At 39.1% G+C, this 17,482-nt stretch overlaps 1 protein-coding gene across 1 annotated transcript; it reads left to right on the top strand.

Annotated features, from left to right (window-relative positions):
- Positions 1-246: 246 nt before the first annotated feature.
- abtb1 (ankyrin repeat and BTB (POZ) domain containing 1) lies at positions 247-11,325 on the top strand. The gene is made up of 12 exons (XM_074644009.1): positions 247-509; positions 2,332-2,394; positions 2,483-2,538; positions 3,418-3,562; positions 3,742-3,901; positions 4,065-4,110; positions 6,210-6,326; positions 7,165-7,277; positions 7,364-7,462; positions 7,576-7,743; positions 8,692-8,892; positions 9,430-11,325. The coding sequence occupies exons 1-12, from the start codon at positions 454-456 to the stop codon at positions 9,634-9,636; spliced, it is 1,431 nt and encodes a 476-aa protein (XP_074500110.1). The 5' UTR covers positions 247-453; the 3' UTR covers positions 9,637-11,325.
- The last annotated feature ends 6,157 nt before the right edge of the window (positions 11,326-17,482 follow it).

Consider the following 17,482-nt stretch of genomic DNA (forward strand, 5'->3'; position numbering starts at 1 on the left):
TCAGCCGTTAATACGAGCTGCCACTTATTACATGCCTGTGGTTGCAAAATGACAACGAATTTAAATTGTTGTAAAATTGGGTTTAGACGGTTGACATACATGTGATAAAAAAAATATAATAATACAGCGGCACACACAAACGTTTTTTGTTGGGAGGAGAATAATAATAAACATCTGCCGTTTTGTGAAGCGTCGCCCAGTTTTACCGTTATTCTCTACAGCAAGTGAAGTATACACACACTGGTCACATGACTGCCGGATCACTTCTACCACCACAACACCGAGGAGCAACAGAGCAGAGCAGTTCGTCAACAACAAGAAGGTGTGACAGCCAGCAGACACAACTTTCCCCAGCAAACTCTGAAGCTACACCCAGCCACTCACCATCGCTCACCTGTCCGGTAGACAGGCCGTCTCAATGCATCACAGAGCACCGAAAACACCGAGAGGATCATGGATGTGTACGACTTGTTTAGCAGCTGCAGAAAGGGCGACATTTGTAGAGTCAGGTAACCTACCAAGCTCAGCTGACGTTTTGGCATTGGTTGCCTTTGCACTGTGTGTGTTATGATTGCATTTGCAGCAAGGTTGCTATTTCCTGACCTATTTTTCTGCTCTGAACAGAATAAATATGTCATAATAATGTGAGAGTCATGCATTTACTGTAGCATTTTGCAACATAACACCGCCTTGCAGCTAAAGTAAAAAGCTAACATGCATTGTTTCGCAATAAAACAGGAGGTAAACAAGGAAGGCAGGGTTGCTAACATTAGCTTTCAAGACCCAGCTGGCAATTTAAGCTTTGTTTGCAAGTCAGTTGCTCAGTTTCCAGATGCATTGTAGGTTTCGATTACTATCTGTCCATGTTGGAAACTTACCACGGATGGTATGAATGTACTTACTGCCACCAGCTATACAGGTACAGGTTTTAAAGTGACATATCCTCTGTTTTTGGGACTAACTGGTATGTGTAATTACCAAACGAGACAAGTCAGGGCAACACCCAGTTTACCCATCTGGCTATCTCTTACTGAATGTAGTCTTCATATATAGATTAAAAAAACAAAACATACTTTGTTGCTGAATGGTGCTGAATAAAGCAGGAATTGGCATAGGATAATAAATCTAAAATCAAAGGGGTCATCTAAAAAGGTGAAATAATCCTTATGTTTGGAATATGTGCAGTAGGGCTGTGTATTGGCAAGAATCTGGCAATACTATAATATGATGATACAAGGTAACAATTCAATATATTGCAATACTGTAAGCAAGGCGATGTACAGTATTGTGATTTTTAAAAAATCTAATCTTAGGAAAACTCTCGTAGTATGAAGAACACACCAGAAATACACCATTTTAGTAAAGGCAAAAATAACACATTTGTACTGCATGCAAAATACTGCATAGTTTTTGCCCCCAAGCTGCATATGATTATCATTAAGTGGGCATGTCTGTAAAGGGGAGACTTGTTGGTACCCGTAAAACACATTTTCAATCTTGAGGTCAGAGGTCAAGGGAACCCTTTGAAAATGGCCATGCCAATTTTTCCTCGCCAAAATTTAGCACAAGTTTGGAGCGTTATTTAACCGCCTTCGCGACAAGCTAATGTGACATGGTACCAATGGATTTCTTAGGTCTTCTAGTTTCATATGATCCCAGTACCTTCACGCTAACTTTAAAACTGAGCATGGTACAACCTAAAAATCGCAAGTTGCGTTAATGCGTTCAAGAAATTAGTGGCGTTAAAACAAATTTGCGTTAACGTGTTATTATCGCGTTCACTTTGACAGCCCTAATTTGTGCTGCATGCAAAAAAATTGCATAGTTTTTGCCCCAAGCTGCATATGATTATCATTAAGTGGGCATGTCTGTAAAGGGGAGATTTGTTGGTACCAATAGAACCCATTTTCATTCACATATCTTGAGGTCAGAGGTCAAGGGAACCCTTTGAAAATGGCCATGCCAGTTTTTCCTCGCCAAAATTTAGCCCAAGTTTGGAGCGTTATTTAACCTCCTTTGCAACAAGCTAGTATGACATGGTTGGTACCAGTGGTTTCCCTGGGTTTCTTATGATGCCGGTATCTTCACTCTAGCTATAAAACTGAGCCTGCTGCAACCTCCGAAAGATCGAATAGCGTCGGATTTTTAAAAGGTTAATTAAAAATTTATACAACGTTTTGAAGAATCTTTACAATATCACAACACACAATATCACAATATGTGCAGCTGTGTTAACAATCCATCTTGCATTTTGCTCCTGTGTGATTTGATTGTTGTGACTGTGTAGACTTCAGTGCATCTATGTAACCACTCATTTCTTTTCTCTCTAAGACACCTTGTTGAACAAAGAGACGTGGACCTCAAAGTAAGAGATAAATGGAACAGCACCCCTTTGTAAGTACAATTTAGGCATGTAGTGTACTTATCTGACTAACACAATATTATCCAGACAACTTGAAATGTGAACGCTCTTGTTCTTCAGGTATTATGCTTGCCTCTGTGGTCATGAGAAGCTGGTCCAGTACCTGTTGGACAATGGTAAGATTGTTTGTTCAGTAATGCAAACTAAGTAGTAAAACTACTATAGTGTGATGTCAATGCATTATAATCACACTGAAAAGCTCTGTAGTATAATCCTATATATTTTGTTCAGGGCTGTCAATCGATCAAAATATTTTTCCATAATTAATTGCATGATTGTCCATGATTGATCGCAAATTAATCACATATTTTTTATCTGTTCAAAATGTACCTTGTTTGTTAAGTATTTAATACTCTTATCAACATGGGAGTGGGCGAATATGCTTTATGCAAATGTATGTATATATTTATTATTGGAAATCAAATAACAACACAAAACAATGACAAATATTGTCCAGAAACCCTCACAGGTACTGCATTTAGCATTACAAATATGCTCAAATCATAATATGGCAAACTGAAGCCCAACAGGCAACAACAGCTGTCAGTGTGTCGACTTGACTATGACTTGCTCCAAACTGCATGTGATTATCATAAAGTAGGCATGTCTGTAAAGGGGAGACTCGTGGGTACCCATAGAACCCATTTTCATTCACATATCTTGAGGTCAGAGGTCAAGGGACCCCTTTGAAAATTGCCATGACAGTTTTTCCTCGCCAAAATTTTGCGTAAGTTTTGAGTGTTATTTTGCCTCCCTCCTGACAAGCTAGTATGACATGGTTGGTACCAATGGATTCCTTAGGTTTTCCTAGTTTCATGTGATACCATACCATCTTCACTCTAGCTTTAAAACTGAGCCCGCTACAAACTCCAAAAGATCAATCGCGTTAATGTGTCAAAGAAATCAGTGGCGTTAAAACAAATTTGCGTGAACGCGTTATTATCGCCTTTACTCTGACAGCCCTAATTTTTTCTTCCTCTTTGCTTTGCTTTCAGGTGCCAAGTGTGAAGCCAACACGTTTGACGGCGAGAGGTGTATGTACGGCAGTCTGAACGATTCTGTTCGACGCCTGCTCAAAGATTATAAGTGCATCAGTGTCCGTGCCATGCAGCGGGTTGATTTTAACTACTTTCTGCACATGTAAGTTCATGTGAATTATCGAATTCCTCTACAGAGCAGGACACAGTGCATTTCATTCTCCTCAGCTGTTTTAGTAGTTTACAGTAAGAAGAAAGCGGAAAATGAGAAGAATGAACTGAAAAAGCACAGTGTAGTACATTTAGTTTGTTTATAATCCTGCTTTCCTCCGTTTGCTTTAGGTTACTGGAGCAGGGTCAACACAGCGACGTCAAGTTCCAGGTCCATGAACAAATATTTACGGCCCACCGATGCATTCTCAGTGCACGCTCAGAGTACTTCACTGATATGTTTGAGACCAAATGGAAAGGGAAGAACTTGATCACCCTCAAACACCCTTTGGTAGGTAAAAATATATATTCTGGTTGATTAATTCTGTGTTGCTGCGTGGTGTTGTTATTATTAGATGGTCTTGTCTAATAGGCAAGGCAAGGCCTAATATACAACCATACAGGCATGTTGTGTGTATCTACATCTGTTTGGATAAAAGCGTTTTTGATTTCAGATCAACCCTGCAGCCTTTGGAGCCATCCTGCAATATTCCTATACAGGTGAGCTGCAAGTATTCAGGCTTCTACATAGAGTGGTACAGGAATGATGGTGCCTTCAAATGGGGTCGTGTTTACCGTGTTCACGAGAAGAGTCCATATGAACAACCTCCTCTTGTCGTATTCACAACCTCGTAATTGTAAAATTTCTGAAAGCTACGAGTTCACGACTTGTGACGTGTTTGTTGACGTTGTCAGAAATGGCGGAGGCTTTGGAAGTTAATTTTTCAGTACATAAGAAGTTAATATATTGTATTTTTAGTCGTATTTTGTTTTTCTTCGTAATGTTATAATATGTCTGAGGAAAATGTTTATATTCGCAACTGCCTCATCTTTTTCCTCTGTCATTATGCTTTTGCATTTCCTGCATTATGTTACCCACCTGCTAAACTGTTAGCCTCTGTGGCTTCTAGACACCGACAGTAACGTTAATATTACCGTTACTTAGCAGCGACTTAAACACTTGAACGCCACGCATATCGTGTACACGACTTCCCATGTTGTAAACACGAGCTCACAAGTTTCATTTGAAGGCACCATGAGTCCTAAAACCCAGAAATGAGTTAGCATTTTAGCATTTCCGGTTCCCTCGTCTGGAAGTCGATGTTCTTTTTTTAATGGCCTTTTAGTTAGATGCCTGAAATACGGTCTGCGTTTAACACAGGCTGAAGAGATTTTAACGTTTTGTTCTACGATATAAAATAGATCAATAAATATCCCACTCGTGAATTTCGAAGCCTTTACGTATCTTCAAAAAGGCGGTTGCTAACAAGTGGCTAAATGAGACTACTAAAGTCATCACACCGACTCGTCCGCCTTTACAAAGTCATCACACCGACTCGTCCGCCTTTACAGCCTCGTTGTGTATACTCGCGTTCATGCGACCGTGGTGTAGTTCGTTTATAGCCTTTCGTTAGCTTTTTACTCTGGCGATGGCATTCACACTTCAAAAATCATATAAATGGTGTTCATTTGTGGAGATTATCTTGCTGAACAAATTGTGTAAGTATCATAAATTGTGTTTGCCACAGAGCTTATTTTCTGCAATAGTCCAAAACCCAATGGAAAAATCCAATTGACTTTTTGTCGAGGGAACCAGGGCGATGCTAACTTCCTGGTTGGCCTACAAAAATACACCAGCCCTGTAGCACTGGTCACAGTTTTCAGTCTGTACTATTTTTAAATGTTTCAGTAATAAAGATTTATCATTCTGGATTAACTGGAAACCCGATAAAAATTATTTATTTTCATGGCATATACGAATCCTTTTATTTTGTATCTGGACAATATAAATGAAATTACCCAAAAATAATCAAATCAGAAAACCAGAAAATAAGTTAACAGGCCGATACACTGTCTAGTGGGCCTGTTGATTTATTTTCTGGTTTGATTTGCCAAATAAAGTTTATATATTTGGCTTTTGGTTTCATGATATTATGGAAACATAAAACTTTAACTGAATTCATGTTTACTTCAGGCTGCCTTTTTAAGTATAGGTTTAGAGTTTTTCAAATCTGTCTTAACACAATAATCAGGGGCCCATATGAACATTGAAACAGGTTTTTCTTGTTGTAATTAAACCCCCTGTTCGTACTGGTTGTTAAGACAGCCCCTCCTAACATGCTTTAAGTAATGGGGGACAAAATCCTCAGTCTTTGTTCTGTGAAAAAATACATTATCTGAAGCTAATGTGAGGCTTCAGCCCTCTAAGTTAGACAAATCAATCTTCCAACATTACAGTCTTTTTCGTTCCAAATTCCTGCTTTCTGTTACTGTCCCTCCACTGCAGCCCAGCAACACTGTCCAGGGAATTTTGCATTAAAAAGATTGTAACTGTGGAACATCCCCATTTAATTTGATTAACTCAGACTGGTCTGTTGGAACCTCATATTAACTTAAGCTGAACTACTGGAATATATTTTTGCACGAAACAAGGACTGAAGGGAACAGAATTTTTTTCAACATCATAAAAAAATGTAATGCAGTCATGTATTATTTATCCATAACATACAAGCCCCAATGCTCTTACTGGTGTATTGAATTAAAAAGGTGTGAGTCTAACAGTCCAACTCTTTTCGTTCATTTGTTTCTTAATGTTACAGGACGAATGGATGTTGATATAAGCCTTGTGGAGGACTGCAGGCGACTTGCTAAACAGTGCAAAATGGAAGGTCTAATAGAGCAGCTGGAGAATAAATGCAAACAGCTATATGAATTTGGTAAGGCAGTACTCTTGGTTCACGTTTACACTGCTGGCACATAAAATACACAGCTTTTCAAGTAGTCTCAAAATGCCAAAACACATTTTAAGTGTAGTGGCTCATTAAAGGGGGACATATGTTGATTTTCAGGTTCATACTTGTATTTTGGGTTTCTACTAGAACATGTTTACATGCTTTAGTGTTCAAAAATACCATCTGTCTGAATATACCTGTATTCACCCTCTGTCTGAAACGCTCCATTTTAGCGCCTGTCTCTTTAAGACCCCCTCCCGAAAAAGGCCTGTAAATCACAAGGTAGCCACGCCCTAAAGCATACCCTGCTTTATGGTCTATTTGACTCTAAATGGGACCATAATTTAATAAATGAACATCATGCTGTATTGAAGAAGACTTGAAACTAGCAATTGAGACCATTAACTCATGTTTACAATGTTTACTGAGGTAATAAATCAAGTGAGAAGTAGGGTCATTTTCTCATGGACTTCTATACAATCAGACTTCTTTTTGCAACCAGAGGAGTCGCCCCCTGCTTGCTATTAGAAAGAATGCAAGTTTAAAGCACTTCGACATTGACTTCACTTTTCAGACCCGGAGGTAGACCACTGGTTGGATCACATTTTTTCTGATCTAGGCAGCCCACAAACAACTGACTGGGTTGTCTTATTTCACAGTTTGTGGGTTGGCAGGCACTCCCGATAACCAAATGATGTGCACTAGCACTGAAAAAGATGATATGTCCCCTTTAAACTCTTGACGCTTTTTTCCTGAAGCTTGGATAGACTTTTTTTTCCACATGAGTGATGTCTGTCTTGTTTAACTTTGTTCTTTCCTGAAGTGTCCAACAAGCCAGGAATCTGTGTGAAGGTTCTCAGCCTGGAGCCTCACGGATGTCAACTTCAGGAGGAGATGGCTCAGTTAGCAGACTGTGCACTTCCCATTGCACTAAGAGTAAGGACATGATGGCAAGAAAACACTATAGCTGCAACTATAACATTTGAGTGAGCCTATTTTGACTTCCTGTTGATTCTCCCCAGGTTGGATTTGGTGAACTTCCCTTTAACAGAGTCGACCACTTCCCTACTTATCCTGACATCTGCTTCAGAGTCAACGGGTTCGACTTCTTGTGCCATAAGGTACGAACCACAAAGCTCACACGACATTCCCAAGTCACATTACAGCTTCCCACCCCCCGTCGCTCAAATTAATATGAGAGTTTTAATGTGTGTGTGTGTGTGTGTGCCTCCAGGCGTTTTTCTGCGGACGTAGTGATTATTTTAAAGCCTTGCTGGAGGACCACTTCAGTGAGGGAGAGCAGCTGCAGTCCCAGCCCAGCACCCCAGTGATTACTTTACACAATATTTCCGAAGAAATATTCATCCACGTCATGTATTACATCTACACTGATGGCACAGAGGTTAGTGCACAATTTCTGTCTGAGATTATTTTGTGGAATTGATAAACTTGTCAACGATTTCTTGTGAGCCTACCAGCCGAGGAGTCATAAAAGACAATGAAACAGAAGATCCACCTTTTAAGGACCAGTTTGTTGCTGTCAAACTGGTTTCTTACTGTTAGGTATGAGCCTGTAAAAAAAGAAAGAAATGTGTGTGCATACAGGGGTTTCACAAATATGCAGTTTAACTGCTGATTTGTTTTTTAAAAATGATCCTAAAATGATTGGATAATACTAACTTTCTTAAGAGCGCTTTCTATTGTATTTCACATTAAAAATGTACTATATTTACATTTTTAAACTTAAAGGAGCTATAATCAATATTTTTATATTAACAATGGATCAAATAACTACTTGTGTGTGATTGCGCTCGCTCGTAGTAATGAGCACACACCTGACTAAATAGTTCCCCTCAGCTCTACGGACAAAGTTAGCGACTAGTTGGTGAACAAAGTGGAACATTTAGCAGCTAAAGAGACAGATATTTCCTTCAGGAGTTGGGAGAGACCAAAGCATAGCAAAAAGCAGAGTGAAAATTGACTTGTATTCATCAGGTGACCAGACACAGAACTTTAAATGAATGCTAATGTTGCTCCATGTCTGCTGGATGTATAAGTAAGCAGCTGATTGCCAACAGGTTTGCCATAATAATTTAAATATGTCAATGTTGTGTTGACAGCTTTTTTCCTCAGTTATTGCTGGTTTGAAATTTAAAAATTTTAGTGCCTGCCCTCCAATAACCCGACATCCTAAATATTTAAACTATATATTGTGTTGGAATAAAAAGTACAATAACATTTTCATCTTTGAAACTATAACCAGTGATTGCAAACAACACAACAATGCTAATGTGACTTGAGTGCTCATCATTATTATCTGACGGCTGACTGAATATTTTTTTATTTCCAGCTAATAACGGATGTCGTGTTTGACGTGCTGTGCGTGGCCGACATGTATCTTCTGCCGGGGCTGAAGCGTCTTTGCGGGAAGACGCTCGCTAAGACTATATGTGAGGACAACGTTCTGTACATGTGGAAGATGGCAAAGCTTTTCCGTCTCTCTCGGCTGGAGGATCACTGCACGGAGTTCATGGCCAAGATCATTGAGCGGGTGGGTTGTCTGTTTCTCTGTGTTGACACTGGAGGGGGCTTTATTTTGTCTGGATAACTAGACAGTGTCTGGGATATCGCAGCTGATGGCTGAAGTGTAGCCTGTATGTTGAATATGAAGCTAGGGCCAGCAGGCGTTTAGTTTAGCTTAGCATAAAGACTGGGAACAGGGGAAAAGTGACTGCTCCTGGCCAAGAGTAGTTCAGCACGAAACTCCATATACAGAGTGGTATCGATCTTCTCATCTAACTCTTGGCAAGAAAGTGAATGAGCGTATTTCCCAAAATGCCAAACTATTCCTTTAAAGTGCTCCCATAAAAGTAATTGGCTTCTAAAAAAATACTAAAAGTACCCTTGTACATCTATCATCGCCATTATACCAAAACTCACAGGAAAGGCAGATCTCTGTGGCCATATAATAATACTTTTTGTTGTTGTTGTGTGTTGGAGCCGAGGTTTACGTTCAGGATGTTGTGGTCAGCCATGCTCAGCTTCCCCCTCAGGATAAATTCACACCTGTCTAACCTGTCTGTCACAGCTGGTGGAGCAGCCAGAGTTTGCAGAGATCATCAAAGAGGACGCTGAGTCTGTGGAAGATCGACAAGAGACAGACTCCGTCCCCCTGGTGGACGAAATCCGCTACCACATCGCCTGCAACGTGCAGACGTACAGCGCAATAGAGGAGGCCAATCAGCAACTGGACGCCTTGGAGGAGCTGCTCACCAACATCAATATTTACTGCTGAGGGGTCAACAGGTTGTGGCTCGTGGCTGCAGAGTTTGAGGTTTTTAAGTTGGATGTTTGGGAGGGGATATGGTGGTGGAAACATAGCGAGAGAAAAACATGTGTCTGGATGTTTGTAGGTTTTATTTTAGTTATAGTATATTGTACAGAATATATATTTTCAAAGTATGTTATGATGTATATTCAGAGAAAGCATCTTTAAGGTGCAGTCAGCGATTCTGGAGAAGGATTGTTGATATTTGAACTCAACACACAAAACAAATACTTTACTTTAGATTTACCGTCCCTCTCGCTCCCACTGCCTTTCTCTTTATACATCCATGGCCTTTCCCTTGCCCTGTGCATGATTGCTGATCATGTTGCTGATTGGCTTGACTAGTGTTGCGTAACTTGGTCCGAGCCACTTTGTTTGTATTTTTTTACACACAGAACAGATGGCTAGTGGACCGTGAGGAGATATTCGCTGAATTTGACAAAAAGAGTATTGGATTAGAATCGCTGACTGCGCTTTTAAATGATTCTTTGAGTGAGATATATCAAAAGATATTTGGTATCAAGTACCAAGTTCTGCAAAATGGGTTTTGAGAAAATTGTGTATGATATATTTACACATGCATGGATTTATTTTACGCATTATTTGTAGCTGCTAGAATTTAGACTAGCTGGTTAATTAGCTCTTTTAAAATGCACTTCAGCTCCGACAAAGTTCTTCACCAGCTCTCATATCGAACTCCAAGAAATTGTATTTTTATGCTCTAAGAAAGCCAAATGACTGCATACCATGCACTGACACGCACTTAATAACTATGGGTAAAAAGACGAACAGTGCAGTATGAGTTCACTTCATTCATCCAGCAAATTTTTTTTACCTCTAAATCCTCATTTTAGGGTTACAAAGAGTATAGTTTTATGATGTATTTCATGCGCAGAAGCATGTAACTTTTATTTTGGATTTCATTGGATCTGGCGGCTGAACTTCACCACACTATACGACCTGTAAAATTGCTCCAGTGTGACACTTATTATTATTACACTTATTCCCCTCTAACATATTCCTGTTAGGGCTGGGCAATATGACAATATATATCGTTAAAACAATATAAAAAGGTCTATTGTATATATTTTCTATAATGTTTCTATTGCGATATAGGCTAGGTCTATATTTATCTATTTTTTCTCTATAATTTCACTTAAAATGTTAAGGTCATTTTGCACTGAAGTTCTTAAAATCTGAAAATATTAAGTACTTTTCATTTGTGAAGTATTTAATTCATACAGGAGAATACAAAAATAGGCTTCACCGTGTGGTTATACAAATTGACTATTTATTTATTGAATTACCAGAAAACCAGCTATATCATGCTATATATCGTTATCGAGATATGAAATTACCTATATCGTGATAGAAGATTTTGGCCATATCGCCCGGCCCTAATTCCTGCCCTTTGTTTTAAACCTTAAATAGAAAAACGAAGTTCCTGCTGCCTTGTATGATAACAAACCTCTCTTGCCCAGTGTGTGCACAAGAACATAAATCTGTTACAAAAATGTTTGCATGTAAAATCCACCATCAACACAGGGAAAGTTTGGTTTTCAAAATGGTGATATACATTTCTCAGTCTCACCCTGCTATTATAAAAGTGGGTAAATAACTGCTCTTGGTTTTGGCAATTAAACGTGGTCTTGCAAACACGAGTATTGTTTTATTCGGTATATCTCATGAATTTTTAAGTGTGGCATCATGAAATTGAATTGGTTTTACTTATATAATTCATCGTGACATTTTTTTTTCTTTTGGCAATGTCATTCTGTCCACCACTTTGGTCCAGACTGAAATATCTCAACAACTATTAGATGGATTGCCATGAAATTTGGTGCAGACATTCATGCTTCCGACAGGATGATCATCTGGCTTTTCATCTAGCGCCATCATCTGTTCAAAATTGCATTTTGTCCAACACTTTGGTTTATGACCAAATATCTGCAAAACGAATGACATTAGTTTCCACCTCAGCTGTACTGGTACCCAGGCCCGCCCATAGAAATGACTGGCACCCTGAAAAGGTCTAGTGAATGGGCCCTCTCCAAATCTGCTTTACTCATATCAACACCTGCTCTCTCTCCAACTAAACACATGTTAACTGAGAGAGACTTACACAGTGAAAGAGGCTACATTGGCATAGGTACACACATACCATAATTATCTATAATAATAATAATACAAATAGATGTATAAATAACATTGTTATTATTATTATAGAACTCTTTTCGACACATATTTCTCAGTAGAAAATGCAATTTCTTACCTTATGGCTTCATCTTTTCCTCTTATACAGCCATCTTCCTTTCTGTCTTTCTGGATGCAAAGTCCTGTAAAAGTCCATCTGTTTGCCAGTTCACACTCAATGGCAAGTATTGCCAAGTTATTGAGCCTCTCCCGGCTCATTGTGGAGCGCAAGTAATTCTTTATTATTTTCAGTTTACTGAAGGATCTCTCTCCTCCTGCCACACTTACTGGTAAAGTGCAAAATATCCTCAGTGCAATGGAAATGTCACTATAAATGCTCCCAAGCAACTCCAAACTCCATAGGTATTGTTGGTGATATGCGTTTCCCCCTACCTAAACCTGAACCAATCCTTAGCCCTAACTACCGAGGGGGGCGCTGTCACTTTAAAGGGACTGTTTGTAACTTCTTACACATATAAATCACCCGGGTCGGTGTCTCATGCGCGCTCGCGTGTGGCTACGCTGTTCAGACAAGACTCCAACACAAACTACACGGAAGCACCAAAACCGCAAAGTTATATCTAGTGAAGCCCGTCTTGCAAAACAGTGTTGGCCGCAGTCGGAGTACGCGGGGGAGACCGTAGCTTTGGTCTCCAGGGCCGGAGTCTCTGCTGTACTCTGCTCCTCTGCCTGCTTGCTTGCCTTCACTCAGCTCGCTCCACCTCACATGCATGCGCGCTCACACACACTGCAGAAGACTTCGTAGCTCTGAGAATATCTTGTGAATTTACAGTGGACGTTTGTGCAGAAATAACAGCTCCTCCAGACCAACAGAGGTTTTCCATGTCTTGTGAAGTGACGGGGCTCCATAGCGAGAAACTTTATCGTCTAACCCAGGGGTGCACACACTTTTTCAGCATGCGAGCTACTTAGAAAATGACCAAGTCAAAATGATCTACCTACTATAAAAATGCAAAACATATATTTATTTATAAATATATTGAGTATTCTTTATATGTACAATATATGTTGGTGTACCTTGCATAACTGCATGAACCCATATTGTACAATATAACTACATTTTTTGTCATTACCTTACTCTGATGACTTGCACTGAATGGAATCAGCCAGGGATGCATAGTCCGGACAGTAGCTGCTGATAGCCAGCCTCAAGCACACTTCCAAATGATCATCAGTCAAGGTGGAACGGCATTTGGACTTAATAATCTTCATGTGGGAAAAGGCTGACTCGCATAAATAAGTGGAGCCGAATAATGCAGTCAAGGAGGTAGCACATTTCCTCATGTTGAGGTACTTTTCCTCTGTGAGTAAGTTCCAGAACTGTCCATGAGCCCTGGACTTAAGCTGAATGTCAGCTTGTAGTGTCAAAATCTCATCCTCCACTCCAGATGAGTTCAGGTGAAACAGTGTTGCAATTTGTTGGCTGACGTCTATTTTAAAAAAAATAAAAAAAAAAAAAAATATTTTTAATTATTATTATTTATTTTTTTATTTATTTTTAATGCCATGCGATCTACCCACACTACCTTTGCGATCGACCGGTAGATCGCGATCGACGTATTGGGCACCCCTGGTCTAACCGCTACAGTTGCGTACAAAAAAAGGCTCATACCATTTTCAGGAGAGGGGGTGGGGGTTATTATGAAAAATGCTATTTTACTAAAGCAACAATGAATAAAATGTAAGTATTATTGTTGTTGTTTTAAATAAGTATGATTTAGTATTTTGTTTCGAAATAAAATGTGGTTATCATTGCTTAAGATGACAATGATTATTGATGGCCTGTATGGACCATGCCCCCCGCTAGCAGTCGGTCTTTTGGGCAGGCCTGCTATAATGTAGTTAGCTAATAGAAGGACATTTTAAAGTGGTTATTAATGTACAGTATTTGTAAACAATTCTCCTCTGAAGACATATTTTATATTATTACAAATCTGTATATTGACATTCATTGTTCATTGTCTTTTATACACCAACCTCTACTTTTTGGTGTCAACAGAAGGAGGTATAAATACATTACATACAACCACATTATAGTTGTGTGTGTTGCAAACCATTTATTATGTTTATATACCACTTATAAATGCTTAAGTGTTGAAGTGTAGCTACCGCTGCACTTTATGTTTTGTTAATAAGCAAATATTAGAATGCTGACATGTTAAATATAAGATGGTGAACATGGTTAAACAATACACCTGCTTATTATCAGCATCAGTCATTGTGGGCTTGCATTTGGCTCAAAGTACAGCCTCATAAAGGTCTGCAAGCATGGCCGAAAACTCTTGTACTTTCCGTTTCTTTAAGCAATATTTTACTTTTCCAGAAAACAATTTGATAAGCTAATACAGCTGTGGCTGAGTTTGCAACTGTCCAGTTCAATACTGAGTTAACAGCATGTATCCAGAGTGGAATAAAAGTGGAAATAAGCTTTTCTTCCCCCTTTCTTTTATTTAAATGAAATGCAGATACAGTTGTGTGAATCAAAGGAACACTTTCCATGAATGTACATTTTAAAGGTCCCATATTGTAGAAAGTCAGATTTGCAGGTCTTTTACATTATGAAGCAGGTTGAAGTGCTACATAAATACTGTTAAACTATCAAAACGCTCAATATACGGAGAAATACACACAGCCCGTATTCAGAAATTGTGCGTTTGAATCAAGCCGTTCGAATTTCTGTCCATTTGTGATGTCACAAATATACAATATTTAGACCATTACACGGTTTTAAACGTAAACATTCTTAATGTGTCCCAGTTTATTTCCTGTTGCAGTGTAAATAAATGACATCAGCTGACAGGAAGTAAACATAGACCCAAACTGTTGCCTAGCAAAGCAATTCTGTTGAAATGTACTAAAGAGGGCAAACACAGGTATATTCAGGCAGACAGTATGAGGAAAATAACTTCTTTTTTTTAACATTACAGCATGTAAACATGTTCTATTAGAAACACAAAATACAAATATGAACCTGAAAATGAGCATGATATGGGACCTTTAAGATCAAGTTTAGGAAGAATCCTGAAGATGGCGCCATTTCTCAGTTTATCATCCCTGAGGTTGTGGTGACTCAACTCAGAAACACACCTCTTCATGCATTGTGAGAAACAAATGTCTGTGATGCACAGCGGCTGTTAAAATACATTAAAGTGCAGTTCAACTGAAACACTAAGGCCATCCGTTAGACAACAAAACAAAACCCTTGGCTTCTGGCCCAGTGTCTTGAAGACTTACATGTTAAAAAAGACAAGAATAAACAAGACAGTAAGTTATTACCTCAACTAGCTTCCTTTGTAAATGTTTAATAGTTGCTAAGCAACTCGGTGTGGTTTTGGTCTTGGGTGGGAATGTCCAGTTTATTATGTTTCCGATGGACGTCACACTGCTCGGGCAAATGGATATTTATGCCGTGTACAGGAAAGATATATTATATTTCTCGTCACTTTATTCGATTTCCATGGAGACTGTGTTTACAAGTCAATCCAGCGTCTCTATGAGAGCAGCTTGGTGCCTCAGTTTGTTCCCATTCAGCGTCTCTACACCTCTACACTGGCCTCAAATCAGAGCAGGACACAGTGGAGCCGGAAAACTGTGAGCTGGGATTTTAATTAGTGGAAAGCAATACTTTGTCAGTTAAATTTGACTTTGGAATGTTGGTTTACTTGAAGGACATGTTAGCAGCATGGCTGTTAGGATGGTCCAGACTGAAATATCTCAACAACTACTGGACAGATTGGGATGAAATGTTGTACATACATTCATGGTCCCCAGAGGATGAAGAGTATTTACTTTGGTGATCCTTTGATTTAACCTCGATTGCCACCAGGAGGTTGAAATCTTTGGCTTTTACTGAAATATTTCTACAAGTATTTTATGGATTGACAGGAATTTGGGTTATATATTCAGGGTACCCAGAGGATGAACCTGAGTGACTTTGATGATTGTCTGACTTCCCTATAGTGCTACCAGCAGGCCAAAGATTTCACGTATGTACTTGATGGAACGGCGCTAAATTTAATACAAACATTCATTGTCCCCAGAGGATGAAGCCTGATTACTTTGGTGATGCACTGACGTTTTGTTGAGCACCACCACAAGGCTCACATTTGTAGTTTGAAATGAAACGTCTCAACTATTGGATGGATTGCCATAAAATTTGGTACACGCAATCATGTCCCCCTCATTACTTTGAAGCTCCTCTGACATTTTTAATCCAGCGCCATCATCAGGTAACATTTTTTATTTCTCTAATACGACCAAATACCTGCAAAACCAATGTCATTCCCATCATCCTCAGCTGTAGTCCGTGTTTAGTACTAATCAGCCAATGTTAGCATGCTAACATGCTAAACTAAGATGTTTTAGCATTTAGTTGAAAGAACCACTGTACCGCGAGCATGGCTGTAAACTCTTGGTCTCGTTTTGCCACCTTGAGTTCACAACTCTCTTGTTGTCAGTAATGTGACACCAAGTCTTATGGTCAGTTTGTTTTCTTGGCACAGTGGCTAAAACATTCTTTGCGGCCTGTCAAGGATACAATTTTTTGAATAGTTTACAAGTGAAGTTTACTTTTGTAACTCATAAGAAAGGTGTAACATTACTGTCAGTCGTTGTTTTTAATATGAATTGTCATTGTCACCTGTCATGAATCCAAACTCTAATGTTACCTATGCTGTGTATCATAATGTTACATATTTTGATGTCACACAGTAAACACCTGTAATTCAAATTGTCATTTATTTTTCAAATGGCTTGCAACATACTGGCATGCGTACAGTTTGAATATCCTCAGCATCCTTTACAGACGCTGACGTCTGAGTTATGAATCATATTTCAGTCATGTGCAGTCCTTGAAAAAAAAAATTGTTTGCACCAATGATTTCCATGTTTTTTTTGCAGAAAAAACTAAACAAAATCTTGATGGGAGCAGCAAAGGGTAAAATCTCTTGGCTCTTGACTCATGCCAGGAGTGACTCATTGAGACTTCACTGAGACATTTGTCTCCTCATACTGGAATCTGCAAGAGCAAACATATACCGGTCATGTGGAAGCAGCTCTGTTTTCTGCTTTAACCTCCTAACAATAAAGGTTATTATCTGTCGGTGTTGGTTTGAATCCTGGATGTGCACTGTAATAAATACATGGTTTGGTTCTAGTTCTTCTTTTTCCTTGTTCTTTTGAGCACTTTAGTTTCCCTTTACACCTAAAATGTCTCTGGTCCTCCAGTCTGACTTGTTTTGGTTGTTTCCTTCATTCAGCTTTTGCTGTGTTATTGTAAAGTTTTACTTCTGGTGCTGTATGGATGACATGTACAGGACACGCAGGACTGTATCACTCATACCATCTGTCTGACTGTCTTTCCTGGAACAAACACTCATCTCAACCATGACGTTCTTCTATATGCGGCTCACACATAGGATTCATTACATTTGCAACAGATGGAGAAGACTGCAGGTGGTCCAACATAAAGCTGATAACATGTGTTACAAGTAAGATGTGTGTGTAGTTGTTTTTTATTTACTTGTATTTCCATTTTATGCTTTAAACTTCACTGATTTTCAGAGGTAAATATTGTACTTTTTACTCTACTACATTTATT

This window comes from Sebastes fasciatus, chromosome 8, assembly GCF_043250625.1.
Source record: "Sebastes fasciatus isolate fSebFas1 chromosome 8, fSebFas1.pri, whole genome shotgun sequence".
In the NCBI taxonomy this organism is placed as follows: Eukaryota; Metazoa; Chordata; class Actinopteri; order Perciformes; family Sebastidae; genus Sebastes; species Sebastes fasciatus.